Source organism: Panthera onca, chromosome F1, assembly GCF_046562875.1.
Source record: "Panthera onca isolate mPanOnc1 chromosome F1, mPanOnc1 haplotype 2, whole genome shotgun sequence".
Lineage (NCBI taxonomy): Eukaryota > Metazoa > Chordata > Mammalia > Carnivora > Felidae > Panthera > Panthera onca.
The window spans coordinates 26,593,291-26,610,352 of NC_138355.1; the positions used below are offsets into that span (position 1 = coordinate 26,593,291).

General features: G+C 42.2%; 1 protein-coding gene across 1 annotated transcript in view; it reads right to left on the reverse strand.

Moving 5' to 3' along the window:
• The window catches only part of CF1H1orf21 (chromosome F1 C1orf21 homolog), a 227,372-nt gene that overhangs the window by 141,035 nt on the left and 69,275 nt on the right, over positions 1-17,062 (reverse strand). Inside the window, exon 2 of the mRNA XM_060643724.3 lies at positions 4,673-4,892. Coding sequence (XP_060499707.1) covers positions 4,673-4,766 — 94 coding nt within the window. The 5' untranslated portion in view covers positions 4,767-4,892. The remainder of the gene's footprint in view (positions 1-4,672; positions 4,893-17,062) is intronic.

Sequence of the window (17,062 nt, forward strand, 5' to 3'; positions counted from 1 at the left end):
GATCTGCTGACCACTATTCACATATGCCCTGACCACTGAGGGAAGGAAAATTCCAATCTGGAGATGGAGCTTTCTGGTCTGGGTTTTACTTCTGAAAGGGCCACATGTATGTGAGGCACAACTTTAGATGGGAAACTTTTTATGCTTCGATATTTAAAGTGAAAGAAAGTCTATAGGTAAATGTCAGTGATAAAGTTCCTTGTCAATGACCTCCTGAATTCTATGACATCTAGGAGTCAAGATGCCCACTTGTCAATCCTCCACAGTGGAATATCCTACAGATATTCCATCACGCACATTTGGCGTGATCGATCTCCTAAATAGCCAAAACATTATGGAGACCAAACTGCGTCATAAAAATGGAAACTACCATTTGTAAAAATACTCTGTTTATCAATGCTCCCCAGCATGTCCTTAGAAGCTATGAAATTAAATTCACACCTTTAGGAAAAGGATCGAAGGTGTGTGTGTATACACACTCAGAGACATACTTCAGAGCCATCCCCAATATTCCATCCTTCACAGACGTTGTCAACTCTTCAACAACAAGCAGTAATAACATTTTTTTAAAACATTTAAAAACGGCTTCTAAAAAGTGAGGCGACTTTATTCAGTGAAAAACAGAGCAGTGATTTAGAAAGCAGATTATAATGGTCTAGGTTGGAATATAATCCAGTCATGGGGTTCTCACTGCCTCTCTCAGTGGCTGAGGTAACTAGTCTCAAAAGATGGCTCCCACCAATTCCTCCCGTCCCAGAGGTGCAGGCTCAATACATGGAGACGTCCAGCTCTCTCGACTCTGGGCTGGTTTTGTGACTTGCTTTAATCAACAGAATGAGGCAAAAGTGACTTCTTGGACTTTTGAGCCTAGGTCTTCATTGGCCTGACAGCTTCTACTTCCTCTCTTAGAAACCAGCCACCATGTGAAAAGTTTGACTTCCTAGCTGGAAAGAGAGGCTAGAAGCCCTCTTGGTCATCTGAGCCCAGATGAGCTCCCAGCTAAACGCAGCTACCTGGTTGAGCCCAGGCACCCTACAGAATTGCGAAAAGTAATAAATCGGTGCTTATTTCAGGCTGCTAAGTGTGGTGTTCTTTCTTAGGAGGCAATGAGTTACAAACAGTGGGTGACAAAGATATCAAACGGTTAAAAGTGAGCCAGATCTGCTTTTCACCTGTGACTATCTGTGATCATATTGGGATTTTGTACACTCACTCTGCCTGCAAACTAAAATTTACGTGGAGAAACACAGATAGGACCTCCTCTCGTCATAGACAAACTCAAGCATTCAGTCGCATCTGGGATACAGGCACTGAGGTTCACACTGCACTCTGACAATCCTAGAGCCCCGCGGGACTAGCCAAATCTATCTCCCTTGACCGGTTCAAGAAGCTCTCTCCCTCCTTGTTCTGCTTTATCTAACATCATGCCACAAACCCACAAATGTTTATGCTGGAGAGTAACGAGATGATGAATGCCTAAGTGGATGAAACTTCAGTATGAGTACCAGGAGGATGACAAAAAAACTAGCAGAGGTCTCGAACGCACTTTATGACATGGACTGCGTGGAGCCACAAACATAACAATGACTGTGCCGGCTTGGGGTGGACTGAATTGTTAGCTCTAATTTTTTTAAATAACCTTTTATTTATTTATATTTATTTATTTATTCTTCGAGAGAGAGAGCACACGTGCAAGTGGGTGAGGGGTAAACAGAGAGGGAGAGCATCTTAAGCAGAGCGTGGAGCTCGATGTGGGGCAAGATCATGACCTGAGGAGAAATCCAGAGTTGGACGCTTAACCAACGGAGCCACCCAGGCACCCCATGTTAGCCCCAATTCTTGACCTTCTCTGTATCCACATCCTTGTCACTAATGCACTGTGGTCAGATAGATTTCTCTGCCTCTTGTCTTTGAGCCTGTTCCTGTGCCTTTATTTGGCTACTCAAATGTGGGTGCAAGCGAGGGTGTGCCAGATATAAGCCCAAGGTTAAGAGGCATCTTGTGTACTGCTTGCACTTACACCCTCTGCGAAAGAGAGCATGTCCGCCCCTCCTCACGCAGCCCGCTGGTCCCAGGAGGAAGATGAGAAAGACGTGCAGCAGAGCCACTCCAGCTGACTCACCAGCTCGTGATCAAGAAAGACATGCTCATTGTTGAATACCACTGAGATCTTGAGGTTGTCCAATACCCAGCGATAGGTGACTAATACAAGGTTCCTTTATTAGATGCCAACATTTGCCAAACGCACATGGTACTTTAGAAAAACAAAGCCTCCTCGCCTATAAAAGCTGAAACTAAATCACCAACTGGATGGTTAAATGGTCTCACTGCCAGGCTGTATAGAAGTACAATATATCAGATATCACTGGTTTTTGCTCTTAGTTTATCCTTCCAAAGATTGTAATTTGGTATTCAAATTTCTCTATAATTTAACCCTAACTTAAGTTTTCTAGCCAATTCTCTCACTTAAATTTTATATTCCATTCAAACTGGATTATTTATAATTCTTGAGTAAGTCTCACGTTACCTCTAACCTTTCCTCATCCAGTACCTTCTGGTACCCTTCATCTGACAGGCTTAGATTCTTCTGGTCCTTTAAGGCCAGGTTCAGATGTCACCTCTATAAGAAATCTGCTCTGATCCCACCTTTTAAGGCAGTCTCTCCATGCCCCTGACTCTCATCACAATGTATGTTTTCCTTTTCTGGTATTTGCCTTATTCTGCCTCAAAACATTTTCCTCATCCTCTTAGAAAGTCCTAGAAAGGACTTTCTAGGAGGTTTATGTCTTACTCAGCCCTGAATCCTCCAGGGCAGTTAGCAAAAGGTCTTGGCCCATAGTGTGCAGGCCAGTCAATACATTTTCGCACTGAAGAATGAGTGGCTGATGGGATGCAGCAAGGCAAGTGGGAACAACATTGAGAAAGCAACAGGGACTCTGGCATAGAGACACCTGAGTCTACGGCTTCGTAGCTGGGCATCTAGGGACCAGTTAGTCTCTCTGTCTTTCAACTTCCAAACATGTAAGATCGGGATGATACGTCCTTCATAGCATAGAACTGTTGTGAAAATTCACCATGAAAATGAATTTAAATACTTCTGCATATTTGACATATGGTGGCTGTTCCATTATGGTAGCGCTTATTACAAAAACGATAACGACACAGAATATCATCTAGAAGTTAGTTCGAATAAATCCTTGACACTAGATTATGTTCTCTCATTATTTTTAAGTTTACTTATTTATTTTGAGGAAGGGAGGGGGCAGAGAGTGAGAGAGAGAATCCCGAGCAGGCTCTGAACTGTCAGCGCAGAGCCCAACATGGCGCTCGAACCCACAAACCATGGTCAGGACCCCAGCTGAAGTCGGATGCTTAACCGACTGAGACACCAGGCGCCCCCACCGTTCAAAATTTTACAGGCAGTCACCACTAGAAGTAAATCTGTTCCAGGCAACAAATACATTTCCTTAAAATGACACAAAACAAAATCCTCCTCCCCTACATACTAGTCCACTTTCAGCAGAGCATTAGTCTTCCCACAGCACACCAATTCTTCACCAGGGACCCACACGACCACTACAATGGACCAAAATTGGCAGAATTACATGACAGTGACCGGACAGTGCCCTTCAGTTGTTTGTATGAAAACACGATTTCAGCGAGGTTCTTTACTGAACGAGAGAGGAAGAGGCACTCGTTCAGAGGACTGCCATGAACGTGTCCGGGAGCGGGTTATCATTGTTGAAGTGATTCAGCAGAACTGCTTCACCTGCCTCACTCACTCGGGTTTTGTACTAAGCTACAGCCATGTGGCATCGGAACCACAGCTGACTGTCCAAGGAACAAACTCATGTCTAGGCAAACTCGGGACGCCTGTAGGTGGCCCGGTAGGTGACGTTAATGCGTGAACGGGGACTTGACCTGCGTTCAAGAGCAGGCTCAACAGTTCCCTGGAGGCCACAGCCTGACTGAAGGGGCAACTGCTACCTCACCCCACTGTTGCTTCAGCCGGTATAGTGAGATTTTCTGAAGAAATTTGGGATTTTACGTGAAACATCCTGATTTTTTAAATGCTGCCTCGCTTTTTACTTTATAATTCTCTGGGAGCCAAAGAAAACATACTTGCAAGCCAGACGTGGCCATGAGTTGGCAGGCTGTAATCTTTGCACTGGATATTCTAAAGTCACTTTGCATCGTCAAAGGTTAAAAGACGATTGTTACGTTCATTGTGTTTGTATTTTTTTAATCTGAAAATTTATAATTCACATAAAAAGTAACTATTAGGCCTAAAAAATACCTCATTCTCTTATGCATAAATCCTCACTCACTCTACTTTTGGACCTCTGTGTTTTCGGTCATACAGTGCTCTCTACCTGGACGCCCTGTGGCTGGTGTGCCATGTACCTATTTAAGTCCTATGGGTTATTTAAAACTTGATTTCAATGCTAGCTTCTGTATAAAATCTCCATAATCGTCCTCAAAATCCTGTATATATAAGTTATTATGAAAATTGCGCCATGTAAAAGATGTGCGTTGATTTCTAGCCATGTCTCATCAGCCCTTTACCAGCAGCCCCCAAAAGATGCAACACCAATAACGCTACAAATATTCACTCCTGAGAAAGTGAAAGGCCTGGGTCACCGGGTCAAGAGCGAAGTTCAATGGCACTCACCGCCAAACACATCTCCGTTCTGGTAGTTCTTCCCTTTCTGGGCTTCCTCTTCATTTTGAACAGTGGCAACATGCTTGGCAGAGGCACAGCCCATAGTCTCATTCGGTCAGCTTCAGCCGGGCTGAACTGCAAATCATCTCTACAGACACGGGGACATTTTTTTTTTCTTTAAACACAAAGAAAATCCACCTTCCTGCTGAGTCGGTCAGGACGTGCGCACCTGGGAGAACAGAAAGCTAGATCAGAATGAGTGAAAACAAAACCTCTGTGTGATCAGCAAAGCACTAGGATTCCTGCAAGAGCCCGCTGCACTGGGGGGTGGGGGATTGGGGGACGGACAATTGTGCTGAAGAAGGAAATGCAATAGGGCCTGTTCTCATCTGATTCTCACCCAGAAAGCAAGACCAGAAGGCACGCCCCCTGCACAACACATGGCTGAACTTTTTGAGGAGATAATAAAAAATGTGTGTTTGTTTATTCAAATAAATATTTGAGCACTACTACCTGCCACACAGAAAGTGCACGTATGTTTGCTAATGTTCTGGAATCTCAAAAACCTCCAGAGTGAGGAAAGCACAGACAGCCATGAGATCTACCCAGTTCAGGAAACTGGGAAAAATTCTCCATCTTCCCCCTCCTACCTTGCAAGCCAGCTCTTCTCAGATGCTCCATTCCCCCCCCCCCCTCCCCCCAGGAGCAAATGGCCTTCCTCCTCAGGCTAATTTATACATTTTTGGTGGGTTCTGTAAGGAATTCTATATTTTATTTTACCTGAGGTGACAGTGTTTTGGAAGATAAAGGAAGAAGATGGGGGCAAGGATTTAAACTTACTTTTCTCTATTTTCTGCTTAGCTAGCAGAATGCTTTAAGGATCGACCAGATGTAGGAAGATCAAGAGAAGAAAACAAAGCAATTGCCCACCTCCTATCAGAGCCTCTGTGCTTCTACTGGACGACTCATAAAGACTGAAAGAGAATTTATGGATAAACCACAATAGAGATGGTCCTCTAGTTAACTTCAGTAAATATACCTTCCCTGCCCCACCCAAGGTCACTGCCCAGATTCTCAAGGGTTTGCTCTGTCTTTATTTTTCACCATCCTTTTCAAGCCATTCCAGAGACGACTTACTCCAGTCTCGTGGAGGTCTCCTTTGAACATCTGCCCATTCCTTCATCTCCATCCATCCCACTGCAGGACAGGCCCTTACCTCCTCACACCCAAGCAGAGCAGAAGAATCATGGAGCCATGCACTTGACCTGCACTGGCACCCGTGTCTCCCTGCCCACCTCTCCCCTTCATGAACAACTGGTGTTCCTCAGCCTCAGGAGCAGTGGGTACGGAAACTGAAATGCAGCTACAGGCTTTCTCTTCCAACAAGACTGCTGCCCCTAAGCCTCCTTCCTAGAGCTGTAAGGACACCCACGGACATAGAAATCTAATCATTTAAGCCATAACATCTCAGCAAAGGAAAATGTTCAAATTAACCAAACGCTGAAAGGTAATTCCAAATCAATTTCATAAACAAGCTTAGATATAAAAGTAAGGATCTTAAATGAAGGCAAGCAAATGCAAAATGCAATACTGGCTCTATGGCTATAATACTAGTCATATACTTTGTATAGTTCTTCATAGTATTTTCTAGCACTGGTTCCGTCAAATCATTAACAGGAAGTATAGGGTTAGTAAAGTTTTACCAAAAAGGAAGATTATTTTTCCCTAGATCGTTAATGTTTGTAGTTTCTCTACACAGGTAACCTCTTGTTAGCACATTTTCATATTTTTAAGGCTCTATGGAGCACACACACACACACACAACACACTTAGCAGTAATGCCATTAAAGCTACAGTATTTTGATTTTTTTCTTAACAGTAGTTTAATTTGCTGGTCTGTTCATACTGGTCTATATAGCTCAGGGGCCTGATGGGGGAAGTGCACATGGGAGAGGCATTTTTTAAAAAAAACTTACACAATATAGTGTAGTAAGTTCCATGATACAGGTTTCACAGGAATCTATGGCAATGCAGAATTTAAAAAACAAACATTAAATTATGACTGGGTAAAGGCAGGAATTAAGAGGAAGTAGTATTTTGTAGAGACTTAAAAGTTTGGTAAAAATCTGCAAGGCTGAAAGGACACTAGCATCATCTTGCTATAAAGAACCGCCAGAGGGAAGACACTAGAACGTGGAAGAGCGCAGCATGCGTGTGGGCATGACAGTGCGTCTGCGCGTGAGAGTGCGCGTGTGCCTGCGCGCGCATGCAAGAGTCCATACTAACCCTTGTCTCGCGGGACAAAGTGGGAGCAGGGCAGGGAAGGGGACTGCACTGCTGATGCTTTGTGAAGGGGCTGGAGGAGGCCCTGCTGACTTTATCCTACTTGAAGATAAGGAAGTCTCTCTGGTGCAAATCTGAGCACACTTTGAGAGGTATTACATTAGGAGCGCAGAAATCCATTCTGTCAACCTACCATAGTTTTTGAAGAAACATCACTGAAATATGAGACAAGAAGAACAGGAGATGGGATTCAGTTCCAAAGGCAGAAGAAGGGGAACATTCCTCTCCAGCCAAGGGGCTGCTGCTGCTGCTGCTGCTGCTGCTGCTGCTGCTATGTGCTCCCGCCAGCACCTTCTCCTTGATTCCCACCTCCAGCATCACCATGTAACAGGTGTGGCCTCCCAGCACGAATTCCTTACTTTTTAAAAAGGAATGTGGGGAAACAAGCTCACAGGTACACAGGAGAGCAAACTGAAGTGAGAGGGGAAACCTCCCATCACCTCCCTGTCGGCTGCCACCTCTTCAAAGCAAAGTAAAACCAGAAGGAAAGTAGGAAACTCTAACAACAATCCCCCAAGGACAGTGGTGATCCAGAGGCAACTTAATCGTCCTCTCTGGGAGTCCATCTCGCTTTTCTTCTTCCTCGCTCCACATTCATGTTTACAGCCTCGTATGCTATCCAAGAAGTTAATGTAAGAATATAAGATGTGAATTTTCCTTTGCTACCCACTGAAAAGCATTGTGTGGTGTTTCTTCTGTGTTTTAAAGGCTGTGTTTATATCAGAAAGTCTTATCTAAATTTAAAAAGTGGAAATCACATGAAAATCAAAAAAACTGCAAAAGGCTTACAAAAATAAAACACGTAAGAATAACTTTTAGAAGGACTTCTCTGTTATCCAGGCATGGGAGTGAGGAACATGTTAATAAGCAGATTAGACATGATTTACATCCAATTCGAGTGATGACTCAGGAAGCTTCCATTTAATTATATATTTTAAAATTTTAAATGTTTATTTATTTATTTTGAGAGAGAGTGGGCATGTAGGTGGGGGGGGGGGTCGGGGGAGGGTGTGGGGGAGAAGGGCAGAGAGAGGAGAGAATCCCAGGCAGGCTCCCCGTTCAGCGCAGAGCCTGACACAGGGCTCAATGTTGGGCTCGATTCCATGACCATGAGATCATGACCTGAGCCAAAATCAAGAATCGATGCTTAACCGACTGAGCCACCTTGGCACTCCTTTATTATATTTTTAAAAAGGCACTGTTGCTCAAGAGGAGTTCTCTCCAAATTGTAAGTAAGTAGAGATTTTGTTTTTGAAACATAGGCACTCTGTATTTTACAGCAGTAATTTGATGAGTGGTGTTTTCAAGTTTTACAACTTTGTCAAAAACATATTTTAGTATTTTGCCCATTTTGAAGGCTAGAATTATGAAGTCACCTGAGAGGCAGAAGGTCTGTAATTCATAAAGTTAACCATGGATCAGTGGGGAAAGCTTTTTACTATGTCATCTGGATCCTGCACAGAGACAATGGCCCAATCATTCGTTCATTTAATCAACAGATATTTATTGAAAACTGCTACGTGTTTAGAGATGAACAAGATACAGCGTTCCTCCCTATCCCCATAGGAAGATGAACATTTGGAGAAAAGAATGACCAGTTTCACAGTGGTGCCGATAGAGCCGCTGCAGGTTAAATATAGAGAGGTGAATTCACCCCGTAGGCACCTGATTCAGCCTCGAGAGAGGGAATGGCAAGAGAGGTCAGGCTTGAGGCCAGTTGAAAAATCATCATTAAGACACCCCCAAACTGCATCTCTTTTCATAGCCTGATGTAATGTCAAGGTTTCATTTCTACTGAAAACTCTCTCACTTTGACCTCGTTCCAACCGAGCCCTCAAGCTGAGCAGATCCTCAGAAATGTACCCCTAGAGTCTGCCACAATCATCTGCTCCCAAACACCTCCCTCTGTTTGGTAGTATCCTTCACAGAATCCTTAGTTTTTTTGTTTTTGGTTTTTTTGCTTCCATTTTTCCATTGGCTTTGCTCGGCTTTTCTCTGCCAACCTCCACACCTTCTGTCCACTCCCCTTCCTGAAACCACACCACTTAGCGAGGTAAGTCTGAGGGTGCAAATGAACATGCAGAGACCACAAAGCCGGACAGAGCAGACTCGTCTCCACATATTGTTATTAACAGCATGCTATTTCTGAAGTCAGGTCACAGTGTGAGAATTAACCTGAAGTATCTCTTTGATGTCTGATAGAATCTTCTAATAATACCAAGCCCAGTAAGGATGGTTTTAAAAACTAAATAATCTATATCATCAGGCACCTCTAAAAACATGGGATCCAATTAATTGTCCATGGCTTTGTGCAAAAGTCTCCCCAAATGGTTGTATGGGTACATTACCCTGCACCATGAAATTAGAAGTTGTAATCCCTATTCACAGCACTATGAGCCAACTGAATTTGGGACCATCTTTATAGGGTATTTTTCCTGCTTTTGATAAATAAAATACATTAGCAAATTTGAAAATCCATTAAAGTATTTTTAAAAAGGACTAAAATAGGACAGCTGGGTGACTCAGTGGTTGAGCGTCCGACTTTGGCTCAGGTCATGATCTCATGGTTTGTGAGTTCGAGCCCCACATTGTACTTACTGCTGTCAGCGCAGATCCTCTGTCCCCCTTTCTCTCTGTCCCTCCCCGCCATGCACACATGCACGCTCTCTCTCCCTCAAAAATATATAAACATTAAAAAAAAGAAAAAGGACTAAAATATTTGTAACCATGCATGTTTATCATTCCTCCCCTTACACTATGCTTCAAGCCTCTTTAGGTAATGCTGTAAGTATTACTTACTAGTGTAACTATCCCTAGGGTATTGCTGTTTGAGAACAGCCCACATTGTAACATGAGAAAGTTCTTTTCTATACACAATAAGTCCATTATCTTGCTATTAATACATATCACATACATGTGATACATTTGTCTTTTTATAAGAAAAGATTATAGATTATGATGGCTTTTTTTTAATGCCTGTGATTTCTCTTTATTTTTTGTTTTCAGCCTTATTAAGATATAATTGCCAAGACTGCAATGTACTGGGGCACCTGGGTGGCTCAGTTGGTTAAGTGCCAATTCTTGAGTTTGGCTCAGGTCATGATCTCACAGTTTGTGGGTTCGAGCTCCACATCGGGCTCCATGCTGATGGTGCAGAGCCTGCTTGGGATTCTGCCTCCCTCTCTCCTTGCCCCTCCCTTGCTCTCTCTCTCTCTCAAAATAAATAAACATTAAATTTTTTTTTAATTTTAAAGAAAATAAAAAGACTTCAATACACTGAGTGCTCAAGCTCCATAAAGATGATCTGATAGATGTACACATTGTGAAAAAGTTCCCACCATCAAGTTAATTCACACATCTAGCACCTCATATTCACCCTTTTTCTTTCTTTCTTTCTTCCTTTCTTTTCTTTTCTTTTCTTTCTTTCTTTCTTTCTTTCTCTCTCTCTCTCTCTCTCTCTCTCTCTCTCTTTTTGATAAGAACACTTAAGTTCTACTCTCTTGGCAACTTGCAATTATATAAATACAGTATTATCAACTACAGTCACCACATTATACATTCGATTCTCAGACCTTAATCACCTTATAACTGAAAGTTTGTATCCTTCTACCAACTTCTCCTTATTTCTCCCACCCCTCAGTCCTTGGCAATCACCATTACACTGTTTCTGAGTTTGACTTATTTCACTTTTAGATTGCACATATAAGTATTACCATGCAGTATTTGTCTCTCTCTTACTTCACTTAGCATAATGCCCTTTAGTTCATCCATGGTGTTGCAAATGGCAGGATTTCCTTCTTTTTTTAAGGCTGATATTCCAGTGTGGGTGTGCACTGGTGTGTATCACATTTTCTTGATCCGTTCACCCACTGATGGACACTTTTTCCTTACCCTGACTATTGTGAGTAATGCTGCAATGAACATGGGAGTGCAGACATCTATTTAAGATAGTGATTTGGGGGGTGCTTGGGTGGCTCTGTCAGTTAAGCATCCAACTCTTGATTTTGGCTCAGGTCATGAGCTCATGGTTCATGAATTTGAGCCCTGCATCAGGCTCTCTGCAGAGCCTGCTTGGGATTCTCTCTCTCTCTCTCTCTCTCTCTCTCTCTCTCTCTCTCTTTCTGCCCCTCCCGTGCTCTCTCTTTCTCAAAATAAATAAATAATAATTAAAAAAAGATAGTGATTGTTCCCTTAGAATATCTACCCAGAAGTGAGATTGCTGATGGCTTTTCTCTTTACCTTAAGTTTTTAAACTGGACGTACAGTTTCATCAGAAAACCTACTCATAAAATTGGGAAGGAAAAAAAATACACAAAATTCAGTTTTGAGAAAAAACAAAAAGATATCTGACCTTTTTCCAAAAGAGGAAAAACACGGAAACATATTTCTATTGACATAATATTATGGATGAATTCACTTTCCATCAATTAGATACAGACTTTTTCATTTTGGATGAAAAAGCCAAAAATACTGTAGGCCGTTTCCTTGTCAAGAAAGACACCTCTAAAAAAATGAATTAAAAGTGATAAGCTCCATAAAGAAATCCTAGGCCAGAAAGAACATGAATGCACCACATGCAGCTTGGAGGACTGGAGAGAAATAAAATTCTGATTGAAATGGGTATATAGAGAGCTATGAAGTCAGCAGTTAGGAAAAGGATATAGCCACATTATTAATAGATCAGGAGCAAAGTGCCCCCTTTTTTACTCTGATTAAAAAAGGGAAATCAAGACAAGGCAACATCTAAAAACTCCTTTCTTTTATTGAAGAAAGAACCGACATCTAAGCTCCATAAAGAAAAAATATATATATAAATAACTAATCAGTCTGTTTGCCCATCTGCTCTGCTTTGCTATAATGAGTGTTAATACAGCAAGCCACTGTGGTGGGGCGGGGGGGCGGGAGAGAAAGACAGCCTAAAAGTGATTTCTAATCTTGAAGCTTTGGTATCCTTGGGCTTCTGTTAACACCATTCCATATTTCATTGTGAATGTTAAAAATAATACATAAAGAGATGTCACATTTGACATGAGGATAATCTGGGAAAGTCAAATCTTCTTGTTACCAGCAACTGCAGGCATCACAGAAAATACTCATTCCTTGCCTCACACTCATTTGGTGGCATGACAATCAAAAATGTGCTATTAACTTCAAAGAAACAGGAATTCTGGCATCTGCTTGCTTTATGGGAAAACTCTCACTTCCGCAAATGATAACTGCAGAGAGGTATCTCTCAGAAACGTAACGAGAACGAGTCCCGTGCAAGACGACACAGTTCTGCAGGGTTTCGGTGGCAAGGCGTGGGGATGAGGAGACACGGAGGCATGAGCACTGCAGGGGAGTGAGAATCCCAGCGCTGGTCTCAGTCATCACACACAGGCCTGCCTCACTACCAAGGCTGGCTGGGCTTCATCTCTCTGAGCTCTCTCCTTGATTCTATGATCTACCCGTTCGGAACATATGTCCAAGGGATGCCAAGGATGAAATTACCACTTACAAAAAGCCCATTCTCTTTTTTACCTAGATTCAACTTATTTACAAACTTTGTTTTCAACACTCACCTAGCTAGGATATCCTAGCAAGTCTGAAAGCTCCGAAATTTTGAGAAGCCCTATGAAGTCTATGGATTATTACCAACGATGTTTTGGCCTGAGGGTGTGGATTTCAATTGTGTATAAAGTGGGAAAAAAGGAACAGAGCTTAGCTCTCTTTCCTCTTCTCTATCCTGCCATTAATAAACAAAAATAAATCTTAAAACTATTTCCTGTAGGGAGCAGGTTAGAAAAGCTTGTAGAGTAATTGTTCTTCAGCTAAGGATTCAAGAGTTTGATGCCTTTATCCTACACCTGAAAACTCCACACTTGTGTCACCGGTACCTGTTCACGCAGTTCATGATGGCTGACACTTTCTGGGAAGCAAGAGAGGAAAACAGCAGATCCTGATTAAAGTCACCCACCCACACCAGGGTGAACCCATGCAGAATTATGCTGTTTCTAGATTTCCTCCTCAGTGATCAAGGTCAATGGCAGCTATTCCAGAACTTGCAGTTCTCTTTTTTCCATTTCCAAGACTGAGAATACCAAGGGTATGTGCAGGAAGTTGTCAACCTGTATCAGTAGGGAAACTTCTGTACCATGCCACCCATGACTGGGATGGTGACAACTGTGTTGCTGGTTCACCATGTCACTTGAGCCAAATCTGTATGATTTCCTGTCAGTATTCTAAGAATAACAATAGCAGATCCCTCTTTTTTTTGCGGTGGGGGGGGGGGGGGGGGATGGTTTTGGAAATCTAGGTAGATAATGAAATGCTTACAAAAACATTCATAAATGAAAGGTAATATTCTTCTATGCCAGGTGCAGGACATTATCTTTCAGGAGCATTGGGTAGAATTGGTTTATCCAGAGAGTTCCCATAGGTGGCCCCAGAAAATGAGAGAAAACAGATGGTAAAGGAAAGATGAAAAAGCAAGAAAAAACTAGAAAGTGGAAGTAGAATAAGTTCAAATTGCTAAAGAAGCACAATTTGATTTTATTCTAAGTCAGTAAGTCATGATCCTTCCTGAATGGTCAGTGAAGAACATGCTGGGTGATCTGCATGTTGAAATATATTGTGAAGAACGGATAGGATTCCTGCCCTTGAAGGGCTAGCATTCAAGGAGGGCTAACCCATCATAAACATAATATGTAAAGTAAAATAAAATTCCAATACCTAATGTACACTGCAGGAAAAGGAAGGATCGGACATGTTCTTGAAAGTCATAAGACATTTCAATCTAATTAAATTCGAGCTTGTCTCAGCTTTATTTTATGCAACAAGAGACATAGGAATGTCAGTATAACGCGCTACTCTTAGCAGACCCTCGGTAAGCATTTACCGATGACAGTGGAACAGATGTCATGCCAGTTTTGAGCTGTTGATCCTTTTTAACACCATACACTACAATAGAACTGCAGCTGGATTAATCCCCCAGAAATCTGAATGCTACTCTCATGGTGCCGAGGGGGCAAGAGCTGAATGCCACTGATCCTTGTCCGACGTGCGCAATGGAAAAGCACGTATGATGTTTTCCTCACTGAATACAAAGCCTCAACTTTCGCACAAGACTAGCATGTTCCTCATTTTTTATTCAATACGATTTCTAAACTTAATGCTGACACAGCATATCTGAGACTTAAGCTGATTACTAGGGTGGATAAAATAAAATAGGACCAATCGACACAAAAGATATGAATTATCTAATCATTAGGAGCAAATACAAGAATTGTTTAAAAACAAAAAGGCCTGCTTATATTTTCTTTGAGCACTTTGGTGCTAATATTTGAGTAAGAATATACTTAGTATCTTCAGAATTATAAATACTTTTAACAAAGTCGTTTGGTAACACTGTGAAACGTGCTAAATACTAGAAGTTGAAAAATAGTGTTTGCCTCAAAATCTAAACATACATCCCTTTTCCCTCTTAAAATAGCCTCTTTTCCCTTTTTTTCCTCCTCTCTGCTAAAATATATGAAATCATCCCTGAGAAACAGGTGCAAACTCTGGCCTAAGATCTCACACTCCCTGCGCTCGGTCTCCAGCCAGAGTATCCCAGGTTTGAGAAGTCAGCAGTGACCCAGTGATTAAGGAAACCCACCACTCTCCAACTAGCAGAGAGCTGCTGACTGAAATAAGCATCCCCAAGGGAAAGCTGTGGCTACCTGAAATTCTGCCTTCTAGAACCTTCCAGTTCCATCCAGAACAGCTCAAGATTTGAAAGTGCCCTGAAAACTTAGAGGAAACAAACAAATAAAACTTGTCTATTGGTGAAGGACTTAGTCTCTCTCTCTCTTTCTCATGCATGTGCGCGTGAGTACACACACACACACACACACACACACACACACACACACACCCCTACCTGCCACAAAAGTAGAGATGCAAAGACTACACCCAATATTTTGTGATTTTGTAAGGGAAAGGAATTGTGTGGCTTTGGGCAAGTTATTTACTTCACAGTAGCTTAGGTGCTCATTTATAAGATGGAGTAAGAGTCCCTGAACTTTGAGAGAAGTAGGTGACATAACATACATAAAGTGCTTAGGACAGCACCTGATAATTAGTAAGCAATCAATATGTGATTGTTATTGTCATTATCGTTACTATCATCATTATTATTTAATGGGATGGTGATGAAGCTTGAGAAGAAAGGGGCAGAGGCAAAAGAGACTAGAAAGGAGACACGGGAAGAGATGAGAGGTTAACTGTGATAACTTGATAGTTCTTAGGAACTGCACCAAAGATAAGCAGGCAAACACAAGAAGCACAGAACCAAGAGACAACAGTTCTGTATCAGGAGAAGCTTGCGGTCCCTGTGCAGCACCTGCAGAGGGAGCCCTAAGCAGTGCCCGTGTTTCTGCAGTGGTGGAGGTGGGGAGGACAGCTTCTTTGGGGCACATCCCAGGACTCTGAAGGCCAAGGCTGCTGTGTGCAGACAAACTGAAGGTCAGTGAGCTCTCCCAAGCTTTGCCACACCCTTGATGAGTGTGCAGCTCTCATCTTGCTGCTGTTATGTGTTTATGTGTCTATCTCCTTCACCAGGCAGGATTTACGAGGTCATGACCACGTCCTAATTATTCCTCTCTATATTCCCTCTGGCGCGGATCCCGTACACAGTAGGTGTGCAATGAATTCTCTTAGAAACCTTTTTTCACAGAGATGTCCAAGGCTTTTAAGGCAGGGAGTTCTGCTAAGCCCCAGGCCCTAGGTCATCTGCATGGACGGTAACTTTCTTTAGTAACATCACAAGAACAACAGTTAAAGATATTCACCTGAGCCACCACAGACGATTAAAAATTATGTTGGTACATACTTCCTAAGAAAGACAGGAAGGGAGTAATCTCAATATTATACTGGTATGATGGAATTTTGAAAGCTTTTGGCACTTGTATGGTTGGTCCTAATCTGCCTTGGAAAACTATGCTATTTATTTATTTCAACATTTTTTGGGATCTTGTTTAGTTCTCAACATTCCACTAAGGACAAGAGATTCCAAAATGGGTAAGTCAGCCAGTCCTTGACATGCATTTTCTGACTTTCAGTTAAATCTAGAGATGTTTAACAGTGATTCTAAAATTCATCCATCGGAAAAAATCAAGGTGTTTTTGTTTTTGCTGAGACTTAAATCTTTGATTAACTTTCCAGGACAAAGAACTATTTAAGAATGGTGTCCTTACAAGGCCAAAAATGTGAAATTCTGAATATCATTTTCAGGTGGCATAAATCAATGCCCCCTCACCCTACTGAGTTTAAAAGGGCGGGGGGCACATCAGTTCTCATACTGCTCTCAAGCAATACACAAGACTTCTGGGAGCTTCGATTTTGTAGAGCTCAGCCAAAAACACATTCTGTGCAATTATCTTCTTAAAGAAAGAAAACAAAAAGTTGGAAGCTGAAACAAAAGACCCAACTGACAAAGCAAAGTCAGTTGAGTAATGGCCACTTCTTTCTAATGTACCAGGAGAGGCTCCCTCCTGCCCCTCATGAGTTCACACAGGACTCTACAATGCATGGTCTTCCCTCAGTAGCCACTACCATTTCTGTGACGTGTAGTAGCGAAATGTAAAAGGGAGGGCAAGAAGCTCCTCCCTGGCTTTGATGCCCACCTTCAGCCACTGAAAAACTAGTAAAGAACAGACAGGGTTATAGGCTATGAGCTATTATGACCTCGTAAATGTTACCAAAATTTGCAGTCTACTCTGTAATAATTATTTTAAATCAGCCCAGTGTTCCCCATTTGAAGTAGCATAATTGATGAACATGGTGTTCTTTCCTACTTGTCCAGCAAAATGTATTTAGAACAAGAGACCAGAGCGACATATTCAATAGGACTGGAAAGAGAGGGCAGGAGCAACAGCACTGGGGCCCACAAACAGAAGACCACAGTTGAGCATAAGGACATGTCAGCCAGTCCTCGGCATCAACACTCTCCAACAGATCCACATTCAGTTCCAGTCTGACACATGCAAGTTTCAAGTCTTCATCTGGATAAAGAACTAAATACATGGCTTCGTGATA